The sequence below is a fragment of the Haliaeetus albicilla genome, chromosome W (genome assembly GCF_947461875.1).
Source record: "Haliaeetus albicilla chromosome W, bHalAlb1.1, whole genome shotgun sequence".
Classification (NCBI taxonomy): domain Eukaryota; kingdom Metazoa; phylum Chordata; class Aves; order Accipitriformes; family Accipitridae; genus Haliaeetus; species Haliaeetus albicilla.
In genome coordinates this window covers 44,708,512-44,725,984 of record NC_091515.1, presented here as the reverse complement: position 1 = coordinate 44,725,984, position 17,473 = coordinate 44,708,512, and the positions used below count along the sequence as shown (strand labels likewise).

Below are 17,473 nucleotides of genomic sequence, written 5' to 3'. Positions count from 1 at the left end.
CATCTGCCGTCCCCAACACCACATCTCACCTCAGGACCTTGGGAACTGGGCAATGAGAGTATTCACTTGGGAGGTAGAGTAGGAAAATTCGAATCCCCCAGCCCTAGGAGAGAAATTAACCTGTCCAGTTTTATATCCTATATTAATCTCTAACTAGCAATAAAATGGAAAACAAACTCCTCTGGACATGCTTTGTGAGAAAGCGATGGCTTCAGTACCCAGTTAAAGACAAAGATTCAGCCATCATTCACAGCTGGAGATAGGTGGCTCCTCACAACGCAGTAGAGGTGAATCCCTGAATTTGCACTTAAATTGGAAAGCCTCCAAGTGTACCCTGGCCATGTCCCAACTCCAAGGACAGTAGTGTCTTCACACAGATGAGCCAGGATGTGTTTCCAAAGTGGAGAGTGGGGGCAGCAGGAGAGAAGGATGAGCTTGATGCAAGCTGGAAGCTCAGCTGAGAAGCAGTCAGAGGGCCGGGGCTGACTGTCACATTTTTTCTCAAAACTCCTTGACAGCTACTTCTGGCAACTGCCTGTCCATCACACTGAGTTTTGTGGACCACCTTTGTAGGCATCTGGGGCATTGTCATACAGTCATCTTATTTCTCTGAAGTCGGCACCGCCACTGACGGGTTCAGGCCATGCTTCATTTTTCCCACCTCTCTTGTGCCTATCTAGCTCTCCTCTGACCACAAGCTGAGCTGAATGAGGTACCTGACTGAAAAAGAATTTTTTTGCTGTTGTTGGTAGCACAGTTTTCAATTCAATTACTTCTTTACTCTGAATAACTGCACAAAGGCTAGGGAAAAGGAGGAGGAATGAGCAACCACAAGGTAAGGAGTGGAGCAACCCTTTTGTGCTGACCATGTAATCACCGCCTTGCCTTCTCCCCAAAACCTCAACAAAACATATTGTACAGACAGAATGTTGACAAATAGTAGGATTTACCTTCCTCTAATACATGCAGTTGCACAGAAAGGAATTTCTTTATGCCAAGAGCCAATTTTGAATATGTAACTGATAAAAAACTGCCCTTAAATACCCAATGGGACAGAAAGGTAGCCTGTTTCCTGAGGGAAGGTGTCCTTCCCAGCATTTCCCCCAGCCTTCACCATAGCACATTGCATTGGGTCTGGCTGAGATGGAGTTAATTCTCCCCATAGCAGCCCTCATAGTGCTGTGCTCTGCATCAGTAGCTAGAAAGGTGTTGATGATAATACACCAGTGTTTTGGCTACTGCTGAGCAGTGCTGGCACAGCATCAAGGCTGTCTCTCCAACATTTTCGCCTCCCTCAATGGCAGGCTGGGGCTGGGCAAGATCTTGGGAGGGGACATAGCCAGGACAGCTGACCTAAACTAACCAAACAGTTATTCCATACCATATGACATCAGCTCAGCTTTAAAAGCTAAGTAAAGGGAGACGGAAGGGGGGGGCATTTTTGTCTTCTGGAGCAACCACTACGCGTACTGAAGCCCTGCTTCCCAGGAAGTGGCCAGACATTGCCTGCTGATGGATAGTAGAGAATAACATAATTTGTTTTCCTTTGCTTTCACTTTATTAAACTGTCCTTATCTTGACCCACGAGCCTTTTGTTATATTTTCTCTCCCTCGTCCAGCTGAGGAGGGGGAGTGATAGAGTGGCTTTGGTGGGCACCTGGCACCCAGCCAGGGTCAACCTACCACACACATCCAAAGAAGAGCAGAGTTGGAATGACAAATACCAGGAAGCTGTGCTCTGCTGAAGGAGTAATATATCACTCATACAGATATATCTAACTAGTCATCAGCCACAGACATTGTAATCGGAAAGAATTGCTATTTCTGGTTTTTATACAGTGTCTAGGAAACCTCTGCATGTAAAATCTCCATTAGTTTAAAATAAATGGCTAGAGAGTAAAATCTCCATTAACTTGTGTATTTCTTCAAAGCACAAAATCTATAAAGTTCAATAGAGTCAGAAGCTAAGTCAGTTCTCACACATAAAACCCCCCAAAAACTCAGAGATATCAAAAAAAGGTAAGACTCACCCTTTACTGCATCTCAAAGGGATTAAAAATGGTTCATTTCACATGCCCGGAACTCTCAAACTAATTTTTATGCATTTTCAGATGAGTCCAAATGTATTCAAAGTATCATGCAGTGTGCATGGGAGTAACATAAATACATATTTTACAGGGTTTTTAAATGCAAATCCCTACTGCTTTATGAAGATTCAAGACTCCTAGAATTTCATAGCAGAATTGGTGCATTCTACTTGATGAACTAAATTGAAAACGTCATGAATGTCGTAGTGCCTTACTTGTTCTCATTGCTGGCGTCATACCGAGGCATAGGGTCAAAATCATTTCCGTTGACATCAAAACTGGCCTGTGAATCCTGTAGCCAACAGGAGAAAGAAAACCAGTTGCTCATTAATTAGCTGTTGACTCATGTGGCCTATACATTCTTCAGCAGGTTTCTACAAGAGAGCAATTAGGCTAACATTCCTGTGGTTTTATGATGATTGCATATTTTAGGAGAGGATTATATATTTAATAATTATAGGATTTACATATTTTATTTTTTGAAAAGGGAGTAAGATAATAAATGCCCTGAAAAAGCATAGTTCCAATGTCTGTGAGGAAGTAGAAAGAGGTGTTTCATTAAACCAAAAGACTATATTCCTTCTAAGAAACTTTCAGAAATTAAGAGTGTTTATTCTTAAAATCCGGATTTTGCTAAATGTTTCAAGATTCAAGAAATTATCTGCAAGATGATGACTGAAATTTCAGTCATTGTTTCAATGAAAAAGAATAATATCACTATCCTAATAATATTTTTATTAAAATACAGTTTGAAATGAAACATAAAGTACATTCCCATTTGGAAAAAAAGTGTCTCTCTAAACATCCCTTAATTGGCTGGGAGGGTTCAAATATATGCAAAGTATCTGCATATTTTTGTTCCATATTTTACATTTACTGAGATTCTTAGAGCTGAAAATAGTTTATAGAGCAAATAACTGTGGGTTTGTAGGGTTCCTCTTAATTAATGTGGTAGTGTGTGGTATATTGACATGGAAAGCAGTTCTTCTTAATCTCTTCTTTGTTCAAAGCCAGTTTCCACATCCACCTCAAATATTCCTGTTTGCAGCCACACCAGCAATAATCTATCATATAGAAGGCATCAAGCAAGCGATGTGAATTGCCCTGGGGGAATTCCTTGTTGGCATGAAGAAAAGGAGAGAGAAGGTGGTAAGGGAATAAATAGCTACTTTGAATTGAGTGGAAGGACAGTACTGGGATGAAGTGACACCTGCAATCATTCAATGAGGAGGCAAAAATGTATTTGGTTTGTTTAAATGACTTTAGAGTTTAAAATGAAAGATGTGTCATGCATTAGGATCAAGCTAAGCATACATTGATAAATAGGTCAATATCCTGTCATTTGTGCTTACGCAGTAATGTATTTCAAAGCTGAGTTCCACACACAATAGGGAAGGATACAGATATAAGTGTGACTAATTTTAAATAAATGGCTTTAGAACTGTGGACACCATTGTAGCTTTTGATGGGTTGTTAATGTTGGTACTGTCACCTTCATCTCTTGAATGCTCTGTCAAGACGATATGCTCCCTGGCACAAAGCCTGTGTTCAAGGCCCTTTTACAAGATCTATGTCTGTAATGGGCCTGAAGGTATATACATACCTTGTGTGTGTTATCTTCACCAATCTGACTCAGCCCAAACATATCTGTTTGTTTTCTTACCTTGTGTGAATGTACAGCTTGCATATTTAATTTCAGAAAAATAATAAGGTCCTTAAGGTCATGTGCTTTCAGGTAATGCCTATTCCTGAACCACAGGAATAATCACTCCAGCAAAGCACAACCCTAACATTCTAAACAGCTTCAAAGTGTGGCACTAAACCAAGAAATCATCCACTAGAGAAGCAGCTTCTCCTCACATTACACAATCCTTCAAAGGTATATTAAACCAATCATTTAAATGTGATGAACCACATCAAACAAAAACCTTCTGAGGCTACATGAAACATAGGACACAGTAAACAAAGGATACAGTTCTCCTGTTACAAATAGGGAGGGGGCTCACTGGAGTTAACAGAGATTTACTAGAAAGACCTCAAAATATTCTACACCCATTTTTAACTGAGTGACTCACAAGTCATGTCTTTTTCCTTTAATCTTATTTCTAGCATTAAGACAAAAAATAAAAATAAACATTAAAAATAAAATTCATGGGAGGATATGCTTAAAATTACAGTCTTTGAGAAGAGCTGCTGTCTTGCTAGCTAAACATTTTGACCAAAAATGGACTTGAGCTGCATGCATTAACTCAAAACCAGTGTATTCCATTCCTAACTTCTCAGGGTGTTCAGGATGTGAGGATATTAAGTAAAATAATCACAGAGAAGAGAAAGAACATCACACAATTGGTTCCAACCCTTCAGAAATGTACTCAATTATGAAAGGCATACAGATATATTAAAGACATTAAGACTGCATATAGTTTTAACTAAAAAAATACTGATTACCAAAAACTGTCTGTTTTCCTCCTGGAAGAATGTTTTCCTCCTATTGGTGTTACTATTTGAGGAATATGAACCCTCCTCCCTCCTCCTTCAGTAACTTGAACATGATTGTCTTTCTATGAGCAGAAAATTAATTGCAGGGTAATAATAAAGCAGCAAATGTGGAATATTGCAGAGACTCACATAATTTTGCATCAAGTCTGGATGGTTTCTTTCAATGCCATCATCCAGGATAGTGACCACAACATTCTTTCCAGTGTAGCCTTTCTTCCAAGCACCTACTATATTCATATCTGATTGGCAATGATTGGTGTTATCACTGCAGTGCTAAGGAGAGAAGAGGAGATAAAAGTATTGGATGTTGCAGATTACTGAACAGTGTGGGTTTGAGATATTAGCCTATTCACATTAACATTACCATTTAAATTAGCAGACGAGCATATTGACTTGAATAGCAACTATACAGGTTCAACATCTTCATTTAGAAATATAGGGATAATTTAAAAAGAAATTCCAAATTAAATGACAGTTAGTTGCTAAACCTGCTTATTTCTCTTTCAGATTACTCTTAATGTTAAGCAATAGAAAAGGGAAGTGTTCAGCCACACTGAACCACTAGAAGCCCTGTGTAAAATAAAGCATCTATTCCTGACTCTCAAACCCACTCATTTAAAATGTGCATTTGAATTGTTTGATTTTTTTTCTTCAGGAAAACAAATCATATGTGGATAAAAGTAGACAAATGCCTGTACAGAAACAGCCATGGAAACAAAACCTGCTTTTTGGAGTTTATGTGTTGTATAACTTCTTTAGAGAATGTCTGGAAACTAATCCAGATTATTTTGTATCTATTAAAGGCGGCTTTTGGCAGTTTTTGTGCAATAACAGCAGGTGAGCAGCAGTCAAGAACCTGTAACCAAAACAACATTCTGAAAAACTTGCAGATTAAGGTATCTGATGAATTGTAGATAGTTACATTGAGAACAGCCTGGGGAACTACTTTCTGAGACACCCAGTCTGGTGTTGGGGAGAAAGTTTGTTTAGGGTATATTAAAATTGAAAGCCCTTTCCTTGACACGAATGCACCCAGTCCATATGAAGAAATCTGGCTTGCCATTGCAATGAGATGTGAACCTTGGGTATTCATATGCCCCATTAGCAACTCTGATCAACATGCAAAGCCATCCCCTGTAAAGTGAGTCCAACCAGCCCCTCATCAGCACTGCTTTTCTCCAGCTCCTCCACTCAACCAGAGCAATAGGTAAAAAAGAGGGGGTGGGGGGAAGGGGGGAAGCAGAGAGTGGGAGAGAGGAAAAAGAAATGGAAAAAAAAGATAAATACTTGAAACTTGTATCATAGCAACAGCAGCCACATGAGCATGCTCGGCATTCACTCCCTCTGCCCCAGAGTAACATTAAACATTACTCCTATCTCAGTGTAATGTTTAAGCACTCTACAAATTGTAAGGAGTATAAATACATTGAGAGATGCATTTTGCCTTGACTTAGTCCATCCCTGTCCTCCTGAACATAAGCACACTGAAGGCAACTATTAGACATGTTCAGTGCAAACTGAGGTCAGATTGCTGTCAAATTGTGTTTTCCTCCTCTTTCTCCCATTCACAATACTTTCATATACAAACCAGAGGATTTAAGAATGGTCCCTTGCTGTTTACATTACCTAACATTACCTAACATTATTAGATACTGTACATAATATATAGTCTTGCTCTCTTTCCCTTGTGTATGTCTGCCTATACATATATGTATGTATATAGATATACATACAAAGGCATTTGAAGGACTTTAGGGACCAGTTCCAAGGAATGTATAGGCCAACCTTAATTTTTTTGTTCTGTATATTGCTTGGAAATGCTTGCACTGCTGGTTTTATGAAATTAATTACACTCTAAACTCGCCCTCTGTACACTGAATATAACAGTTGTAGACATGAGGCTTTCTAATGTAAAGCAACAGAGTTAACAATATGTAGTGTTTTCATATCCCTTTGCATTTTTCAAAAGTGTTACTGAAGTAAGCATCAGAAAACACCTGCAAGAGAGATGAATGTTATCCTTCACATTTTTCTGGTGTGAAGACATGGAGACAGAGAAGTAGAAGCAAATGCCCCCAACTACAGAGCAAATCCAAGAGAGAGCTGCAATGGGCAATTGGGATTCCTGGGTCTGACTTCCAATCAGATTTCTTGGGGCACCTGTATGCTGAAGAAGTGGCTCCAAAGTCAGCAACAAAATAAAAATATTTTCCTGCTGGATTAAGGGCAAAACCAAGAATATTGGTTTTGGCTGGGACAGAGTTAATTTTCTTCATAGTAGCTAGTATGGGGCTATGTTTTGGATTTGTGATGAAAACAGTGTTGATAACATAGGGATGCTTTAGTTATTGCTAAATAGTGTTTGCACAGAGTCAAGGCCTTTTCTGCTTCTCAGACTGCCCCACCAGCAAGTAGGCTGGGGGTGTGCAAGAAGTTGGGAGGGGACACAACTGGGACAGCTGACCCCAACTGACCATACCATATGACATCACACTCACCAATAAAAGCTGGGCAAAAGAGGAGGAAGGGGGAACATTTGGAGTGATGGCACTTGTCTTCCCAAGTAACCATTATGCGTGATGGAGCCCTGCTTTCCTGGAGATGGCTAAACACCTGCATGCTGATGGGAAGTAGTGAATGAATTCCTTATTTTGCTTTGCTTGCACACACAGCTTTTGTTTTACCTATTAAGCTGTCCTTATCTCAACCCATGAGTTTTCTCACTTTTATCCTTCTGATTCTCTCCCTCATCCCACTGAGTGGGGGAGTGAGCAAGTGGCTGTGTGGTGCTTAGCTGCCCACTGGGGCTAACCCACAACACCAAGGTAGAAAGTCCTTGCTTATCATCATTTTCATCCAATATGTACTTTCTCTTTATCTATGTCAGCTGGAGTGGATCACTCTGATTCCTAACTATTGTCTCATGCCTTGACCAAGCTGTGCAACTAGGTAGACCATTACACTGATCCTTCATCCTCCTCTGAAATGCTGATCAATCTTTTGGCTGCTTTGCTGTCTGTCTTGTCCTCTCATCTTAGGGGATGAGCCAGCTGTTCTGCTCACAGGCCAGTCAAACCACTCAGCCTGAGCACATATATGGGTTTTAATCCTCTTCCAAGTTCTTTGGCTCTCTGCTTTTTCCCTTAATGATGTCAGCACAGCCAGTTGCCCTCACTTACCTTACCTGAACTTCTGCTTTTGTGGTGGCAGCAGGAGGGTGTGGGGGGTGTGGGGGTGTGTGTGTGTAATTCATTAGCTGCTTTGCTACCTGCATGTACACAAACATCATATATATCTGCCGCTTTACTGAGTGCTCTGTTGATTCTCTCAAAAGACGTGACGGATCAAATTGATATTCAAGTTGCCTTGCTCTGCTCCAAGATTGGGCAGAAAGCCAGTCTAAACAGACTCTTTCAGTATAAAAGAAATTCCAGGGGTAAAGCAGGCATAACTGCATACCCACATATAACTTTGGATCACAGAATATGTAACATATGGACAGAGAATGGAAAGGCAGTGAAGATGCATCCAAACGTGAGTAGTTGATTAGCAGATGAAGGGTTCAGTTCTTACTGTTACAATATATAATTTATTCTCAAGTCCTATTAAAAATAGCATGTTTTCTCTTTACCTCTATTCCTTACTATTCTTCCTCTTCTCACTTCTTCTTTATCTATGCTCTTACCTCCCTGCTCTCAGCCTTGTTCTTCTTGTCCAGTACTGTCCTTTACCACTTAAATTCCAGGTTTTTTTGGTTCAACATCAGATCTTGTATCCCTGTAGTTTGTGATTTTCTCTATTTTAACTTGATTGTTCACATTGCTCTCAAAGCAGTCAGAAGATTTGGCTTTTATGAGAAACACTTTAAATCTTGGAGTACAATTACTCTTCAGATACTTTATAATATGGTATAGATGTTCTGTTCCATATGCTCTCTTTCCTGTCACTTTAAATTCCTCTTTCCTTCAAAATACTTTCTTGTCAGGAATTTTCCACTACTGAGTTCCATTCTATTATTTTCCTTTAACCATGTGCTGTTTCCTAAACATCAGTCCAAATTATATTGTCAGTTGCTTAGCAAAGGGCTTTTCTTCAATGAATTTGTAGGCACTGTTTTGATTTACAGTGTTACCCAAATAAAAAATAATATAACATCTGTCATGATAATAAAAATTAAGTGATTCAGATTGATTGAATTTTGTATCAGTGGGCAATTACTGAATTATCTAACTAATTTTCAATGTATTTTTTCTGTCTTCTCTTTTTAGAATAAAAACAATCTTTGTCATATTAATGTATAGAAGCTGTGGGGTTGCAATGTTTTTATTAGATCTATTAATCTTTGAAGTGTTGTTTTTTAATTTTAAAAGGAATAGTATAAAGAAGGTTAGTCTATGGAATTTCCCCCTCTCTCAGCAGATAAAGTGATTCAGAAATTTCCTGCATTAGTACCATTACTAGAAAACTGCAGTAAGCCAGCACTGTTTCAACATACATTGTTTACATCTATTGCATGGAGGATACCATCAAAAGGAATACACAACCCCTCACCCAATTCCATAGAGTAATTTGATTAAGGTTTTTAAAAAGCAATTAAAGGATTATGTTTGTCTTCGGACTGTTTAACTGGAAAATGTTAATGATACCACAGTTAGTATTTAATAGGAACCATCTGCAGGGTTGAGAGACTCTTGAAGGACCTGTAGGAAGGAAGAGGGGCATAATAAGGAAAATTTCAGATACAAAGCTTTTCTCTTACTTGAAATTCATGTCTTACAAGGGTAAAAGAACAAAAGAATCACTTGGACATCTTTTGGACAGACAATTTGGAAGCTCTCCTTTGCAATTAAAAAGCAGACATGAAATTAGAAAGGTTCTTTGTTTTGACATTCTATTCAATGTCAGACGTGCTTGGATTGTCTTAGCTATTTTGTGAAATTCTCTCTAAAAACCAGCTTATTGTCATTATCATTATCTTAATGTTTTGTGTCTGCTGCACTAATTTTGGTAGTTTGAGGCTTGGTGTATCCAGCTAGTGATCAATAATAAAATTGAATGACTAAACCGAGAAATCGGGAATCATATTAATGGTCAAAATCTTTTGGGATTCCAGAGCTAAAAAAATCAAATTAAAACAACAACTGTAAAATTCTGTATTTTGTGATGCTTGTTAGTCTATAAAAAACAGAATAGAAACAGAAGTTTCTAGTCCTGTGACATGCAGTCTCTCAGAAAGTGTACATTATGCCCTCTGTAAGTCTTCATGAGGTACATATCATTGATTTCCTGAGTTAGCAGTAGTTGAAGATCTTATCAATATCAAACAAATAGATGAATACAAGGTAATAATCAGAATGACATAATTTTAAAGACCAATCATGTGAGTTGGCAGGTCTTGGAACTAATTTGGCTGAATATTACACATGCTTCTGGTGCCATGAAAGCTCTGAAATACTAGTCCCTTTATAGTATTAAAAAAAAAAAAAAGAAAAAAAGAAAAAAAAGAAAAAAGAAAAAAACTCTTTCAGGTTTCATCAGAATAGTAATTAAAAGGTCTTTGGCACAAACTATGCAGATTACAGTCGTGTTCTTTACATCAGGGGGATGTGTCAGCTACTAAGGTGTGAGCATGGAGAGGACAGAGAAATGTACAAGATTGCACACAGAGGAAGGACAGTCAAGGGCCTCTGCATTGACGTTGATCAACACAAACAGGGAGAAGAGGGGCACACAGGGCCAAGAAATAGATACTAGCATTTTGTGGAGCTATCAGAAAAAAAGAGATCATCTACCTGTTCTGTGAAGGGAATGTAATGTGGGGTATTTGGCATTCTTAGCTCATCTGGTGTGACTGACCAAAAATCCCCTAAAATGGAAGAAAGCTCAGAGGAGATGGGACACATGATGTGCCCATGAAGCTCAGAGAATAAGGCAGGGTGTGACTGGCCACAGCTGTTGCAAAGAAATCTGACTTTATCTCAACAATAAGGGGATGGGAGGGTGACCTTTGTTTTAGATAAACAGCTATGTCAGTTGAGTGGATCAACTGGTGGTGTAAATGTATCATCTCCCTGAGTTCATTAAAAGACTGTGAATGTCTCCCTGAGTTAGCCAGACCAGCATGGGGGGAATGAATATGTGGCTCAGCCCAACATAGAGTATAAAAACTAGACAACTAACAAAAGAGTTTCAAAGAGAGCAACGGACTTGAGCTGGCTTCAACCCACTGTGGTGGGTTGACCCTGGTTGGATGCCAGGTGCCCACCAAAGCTGCTCTATCACTCCCCCTCCTCAGCTGGACGGGGGGAGAAAATATAACAAAAGGCTCGTGGGTCAAGATAAGGACAGTTTAATAAAGTGATAGCAAAGGTTGCGCGCACGAAAAAGCAAAGAAAACCAAATGATGTTATTCTCTACTTCCCATCAGCAGGCGATGTCTGGCCACTTCCTGGGAAGCAGGGCTTCAGTACGCGTAGTGGTTGCTCCAGAAGACAAAAATGCCCCCCTTCCGTCTCCCTTTACTTAGCTTTTATAGCTGAGCTGACGTCATATGGTATGGAATATCTGTTTGGTTAGTTTAGGTCAGCTGTCCTGGCTATGTCCCCTCCCAAGATCTTGCCCTGCCCCAGCCTGCCATTGAGGGGGGGGCAAAAATGTTGGAGAGACAGCCTTGATGCTGTGCCAGCACTGCTCAGCAGTAGCCAAAACACTGGTGTGTCATCATCAACACCTTTCTAGCTACCGATGCAGAGCACAGTGCTATGAGGGCTGCTATGGGGAGAATTAACTCCATCTCAGCCAGACCCAATACAATCTCCACCACTTATTCCATACCATTTGCGTCATGCTCAGGTTCCACATAACTTAATACAGATATCTTCTAACCATGCCACTGTATTTAATTCTCATTACTGAAATCCCTTCTTACCAACACTTACAACTGAAACTACATACTTAAACCACTTTTATACCCAACGTACAGATTTATACATTCTTATTAATTACTATCCCCTGTCCTTTAAGAGATAGATATTCCATGGGCTTCTTCCACTCCTCCAGATGTTCACACACAGGTTATGACTTGGGCCCCATCCATCAAGATGAGTGGTCAGGACAGGAGAAGCAGTATGTTCGATCGTTGGGCACCAACACCGGCTTGGTTTGGGTCACCGATGCACTTGTCTGGTTCCTTGCGAAGTTCACTCCTCTGCAGTTCAGGTCATTCCTGCTACATTACTTCCTACAACATACAACTCACATCACAGATTATTTTTCCCCGAAAATCAAATGTCCTTGAGGCACACACTGGGTCTCCCCATCCTTCCGCATTACCCACCAAGTACACCCAGGTCCCTGAGCAAAGACAATCCCACGAATGGGTTTGCCTTTTCCCATGGGAGGTGCAATCCACACTGCCTTCCCCAGCCACTTCTCCATGTGCACTATGGGGACCTTATCTCCTCCCACAGTATGTAGGGGTTTTGTTTGGGCAGGACCAGGACGGTTAGCAGATCCTCTGGTGTTAACTAGCCAAGTGGCTTCTGCTAAATTTGTATCCCAATGCTTCCATGTCCCATTGCCTAGCGCTCTCAACATAGTCTTCAACAGTCCATTATATCTCTCAATTTTCCCAGATGCTTGCGGGTGATAGGGTATGTGGTACACCCACTCAATGCCGTGTTTCTTTGCCCAGGAGCTTATGAGGTTATTTCGGAAATGAGTCCCATTGTCTGATTCAATTCTTTCTGGGGTACCGTGTCGCCATAAAATTTGCCTTTCGAGGCCTAAGATGGTGTTTCGGGCAGTGGCATGGTTTACAGGATATGTTTCTAGCCAACCAGTAGTTGCTTCCACCATGGTGAGTATGTACTGCTTCCCTTGGCATGTTTGTGGCAGTGGTCCAATGTAGTCAATTTGCCAGTCCTCGCCATGTCGAAAGCCCAGCCACCGCCCTCTGTTCCAGGGAGACTTTACTCTGGTGGCTCATTTGATTGCAGCACGTTTCACATTCATGAGTGACCTGTGTGATGGCCTCCATGGTCAGGTCCACCCCTCGATCACGAGCCCACCTATATGTTGCATCTCTCCCTAGATGTCCCGATGTCTCATGGGCCCATCGAGCTACAAATAGCTCACCCTTACGCTCCCAGTCCAGGTCCACCTGAGCTACTTCTATTTTGGCAGCCTTGTCTACCTGTTCATTGTTTCAATGTTCTTCAGTGGCACGGCTTTTGGGCACGTGAGCATCTACATGACGTACCTTTAGAGCCATGTGTTCTACACGGGCAGCAATGTCCTGCCACAATGCTGCTGCCCAGATGGGTTTACCCCTGCGTTGCCAATTGGTCTTCTTCCACTGCTGTAGCCACCCCTATAGGGCATTAGCCACCATCCAGGAGTCGGCGTAGAGGTAGAGTACCGGCCACTTTTCTCATTCAGCAATGTCTAGGGCTAGTTGGATGGCTTTCACTTCTGCAAACTAACTTGACTCGCCTTCTCCTTCAGTGGCCTCAATGACTTGTAGTGTGGGACTCCACACAGCAGCTTTCCACTTCCGATGGTTCCCTACCACACGACAGGATCTATCAGTGAACAAAGCATAACACATTTCGTCTTCTGATATCTCATTCTATGGTGGTGCCTCTTGGGCACGAGCCTCCTCCTCAGGCGAGGCTCCAAAATCTCTGCCTTCTGGCCAGTCCATGATCTCTTCCAGAATTCCCGGGCGGTTGGATTTCCCCATTCGAGCCCGTTGCATTATCAATGCTATCCACTTACTCCATGTAGCGCAGGTTGCATGATGTGTAGAGGGGATGTTTCCTTTGAACATCCAGTGTAGCACGGGCAATCGTGGTGCCAAGAGGAGATATGCTTCTGTACCAACAACTTCTGAAGCGGCTCGAACCCCCTCACATGCTGCTAGTATCTCTTTTTCAGTCGGGGTGTAGTGGGCTTCTGATCCTCGGTACCCCCGGCTCCAAAACCCTAATGGTCGACCTCAGGTTTCTCCTGGTGTTTTCTGCCACAGGCTCCAGGTGAGACCATGATCCCCAGCTGCAGTGTAGAGTATATTTTGCACATCTGGTCCTGTCGGGACAGGCCCAAGAGCTACTGCACGAGCTATTTCCTGTCTGATATGCTCAAAGGCTTGTTGTTGTTCAGGGCCCCATTCAAAATAGTTCTTTTTCCGCGTTACTCGATAGAGAGGGCTCACAAGCTGACTATAACCTGGAATATGCATTCTCCAGAACCCCACAAGGCCTAGGAAAGCTTGTGTTTCTTTCTTGTTAGCTGGTGGAGACATAGTTGCTATCTTGTTAACCACATCCATAGGGACATGACGGCGTCCATCCTGCCATTTTATTCCCAAGAACTGAATCTCCTGTGCAGGTGCCTTGACCTTGCTTTTCTTTATGGCGAAACCAGCTTTCAGAAGAATCTGAATTATTCTTTTTCCCTTCTCAAACACTTCTTCTGCCTCGTTGCCCCACACGATGATGTCATCTATGTATTGTAAATGTTCAGGGGCATCGCCTTGTTTCAGTGCCGTTTGGATTAGCCCGTGACAAATGGTAGGACTGTGCTTCCACCCCTGGGGCAGTCGATTCCAGGTGTATTGGACACCTCTCCACGTGAAAGCAAACTGTGGCCTGCACTCTGCTGCCAAAGGAATGGAGAAAAACGCATTGGCAATATCAATTGTAGCATACCACATGGCTGCCTTTGATGCCAGTTCATGTTGGAGCTCTAACATGTCTGGTACAGCAGCACTCAGTGGCGGTGTCACTTCATTCAGGCCGCGATAATCTACTGTTAACCTCCACCCTCCATCAGACTTTTGCACTGGCCATATAGGACTATTAAAAGGTGAATGAGTCTTGCTGATGACTCCTTGGCTCTCTAGGTGATGAATCAGCTCATGGATGGGAGCCAGGGAGTCTCGGTTTGTCCGATATTGCTGGCGCTGCACAGTCCTGGTAGCGATTGGCACCTGCTGTTCTTCAACTCACAGCAATCCCACAATGAAGGGATCTTCCAAGAGGCCAGGCAGGGTAGATAGCTGTTTGATCTTCTCTGTGTTTACAGTGGCTACACCAAAAGCCCATTGGTACCCCTTTGGGTCCTTGAAGTACCCTCTCCTGAGGTAGTCTATGCCAAGGATACAAGGGGCCTCTGGGCCGGTCACAATGGGGTGCTTTTCCCACTTGTCCCCTGTCAAGCTCACTTCAGCCTCCAGTATAGTCAATTCTTGGCATCCCCCTGTCACTCCAGAGATCCAGATGGGTTCCGTGCCCCTGTACCCTGATGGCACCAGCGTCTACTGTGCACCAGCGTCTACCAAAGCCTTATACTTCTGTGGGTCTGATGTGCCAGGCCATCGGATCCCCACAGTCCAGTATATCCGATCATCCCTTTCCTCCTCCTGGCCGAAGGCAGGGACCCTCTATTGCTGTTCCTCATCAGAGTATTCACTGTCCGACCCTTGCGGTGCCAGACCAGAAGTCCCCTCACCAGATTCAAGGGAGGTGGTTTCAGTTCTTCTATGCCTGGAGGATCGCTGATTGCTTTCTTGGGCCTCTACAGCAACGACACTGACAGCCTTCTTCTTGGGTGACCCCTTCTTAACAGCTGTCTTCCCTCCCAGTTCACGTACGCGGGCTTCCAGCTTAAAGGTGGGTTCACCATCCCACTTCCTCATGCCCTCCCCTTGGTCACGCAGGAAGAACCAGAGTGCACCACGGAGCATACGCCTTGGGCTCCCTTTCCCTCTGACCGGGGCAGGAGAGGACTGATTTCTTGGAGCATCCCTAACAGCCAAGGCACTGTCCTGTAGGGATGAGGAAACACAGAGATTTTCCTCAAAGTTTTGGAGCCAAGACGACACTTTCTCCACAGTTGGTGTTTCCATATCTGGACAATACATTGCTGCCAAGCTGTTAGAATATGATGCTGGGGCACCTTGAATCATCTTTCTCCACATGGCCCGTGTGCACAGGACATCCTCTGGATCTTTGGAAACTTCCTCATCATCTAGATCACTGTAGATGACTTCCACCACTGCTAACTCTCTCAGGTACTGGATGCCTTCATCTGCGGTAGTCCACTTTTCTGAGGAATTGACAAGATCTTCCTTGAATGGATATCTTGCCCTCACACTTGAGAGGAGCCGGCTCCAGAGACTGCAAACTGCTGCCTCTTTTCCAATTCCTCTTCCAATTCCCTGGTTTCTAGCAAGGGATCCCAGCTGTTGGGCTTCCTTGCCTTCCAGTTGCTGACTATCAGCCCTGTTATCCCAGCATCGGAGCAGCCAGGCAGCAATCCACTCACCTGGCTGGCGGCTGTAATCTTTCCGCAAGTCCCGAAGTTCTGAGGACGTCAGGGACCGGGTAGTTTCCGCTTCCTGTTTAAGTTCCCTCACTCCTTCCTCCAATTTCCTTATCGACGGACCAGCTTCTAGATCAAGCCTTTCCTCTTCTTCTTCTTCCCTCACTAATCGATGGTATGGACCTGTTGATCTCCTTGTCCACTGTTTCCTTTTCACTACTGGGGCAATTACTGTAGTTGTTGTTGTTGTTGTTTGGGTCCCTATCTCGAGCATGGTGTCCTCAGATGCAGTCTGGGTCCCTGCGTCAACTGTGGTCCTCTGAGACTGTTGAACTATGGCCCGGTAGGCATAGGCCAGGCCCCAGTACAGTGCGAGAAGCTGCTGGTTTTCATTGGGATAGGCAAGGCACCCTTCTATCAGGTGGCGTGTCAGTTTGCCAGGGTTACTTGCCTGTTCAGATGTAAAATCCCAGATTATGGGAGGTGATAACCGTCCTAGGAATCTGCCCAAATCCTTCCATATACCCTGCCACCCAGGCACTGGTCGCTTGAGGGCACATTTAAGTATTGCCTCACCTAAAACTTGCCTTCTCTTATACCAGGACGAGACCAGATTCCACAATACCCATAATATGCCACCAGTATTAATTATTAGTATTGAACAGCTTACATAAGGGTGAACAAGGACCTCGGGAGCCTGCACAATAAAACCATTCACATCAATGCCTGGTAGGGAGAGGGAGATGTGTTCCCTCATCTCCTCCACAAGATAGCTCCCACAGCACAACAAAGCCATCAGTGCCAGGACAAAGCACGCAGCCATTATTTGCATTAACATGTTCCCAAACTCAGCAAGATAGAGATAAGCAAGCAGCCAACAAGCTCCGTGACCTGCACAGGAGCTTGCCACTTAATAACTAGCTATAGAACGCTTAATGCAAAACTGCTGTTGTCATGCCCCACGTTGGGCGCCATAAAAGACTGTGGTGGGTTGACCCTGGCTGGATGCCAGGTGCCCACCAAAGCCGCTCTATCACTCCCCCTCCTCAGCTGGACGGGGGGAGAAAATATAACAAAAGGCTCGTGGGTCAAGATAAGGACAGTTTAATAAAGTGATAGCAAAGGTTGCGCGCACGAAAAAGCAAAGAAAACCAAATGATGTTATTATCTACTTCCCATCAGCAGGCGATGTCTGGCCACTTCCTGGGAAGCAGGGCTTCAGTACGCGTAGTGGTTGCTCCAGAAGACAAAAATGCCCCCCTTCCATCTCCCTTTACTTAGCTTTTATATCTGAGCTGATTTCATATGTTATGGAATATCTGTTTGGTTAGTTTAGGTCAGCTGTCCAGGCTATGTCCCCTCCCAAGATCTTGCCCTGCCCCAGCCTGCCATTGAGGGGGGCAAAAATGTTGGAGAGACAGCCTTGATGCTGTGCCAGCACTGCTCAGCAGTAGCCAAAACACTGGTGTGCTATCAACACCTTTCTAGCTACTGATGCAGAGCACAGTGCTACGAGGGCTGCTATGGGGAGTATTAACTCCATCTCAGCCAGACCCAATACA

At 43.1% G+C, this 17,473-nt stretch overlaps 1 protein-coding gene across 1 annotated transcript in view; it reads right to left on the bottom strand.

The window, feature by feature from the left end:
• Nucleotides 1-17,473, bottom strand: part of LOC138683546 (proprotein convertase subtilisin/kexin type 5-like) — a 244,874-nt gene that overhangs the window by 150,660 nt on the left and 76,741 nt on the right. Inside the window, exons 4-5 of the mRNA XM_069775528.1 lie at nucleotides 4,716-4,859; nucleotides 2,303-2,379 (exon numbers count right to left, since the gene is read on the bottom strand). Coding sequence (XP_069631629.1) covers nucleotides 2,303-2,379; nucleotides 4,716-4,859 — 221 coding nt within the window. The remainder of the gene's footprint in view (nucleotides 1-2,302; nucleotides 2,380-4,715; nucleotides 4,860-17,473) is intronic.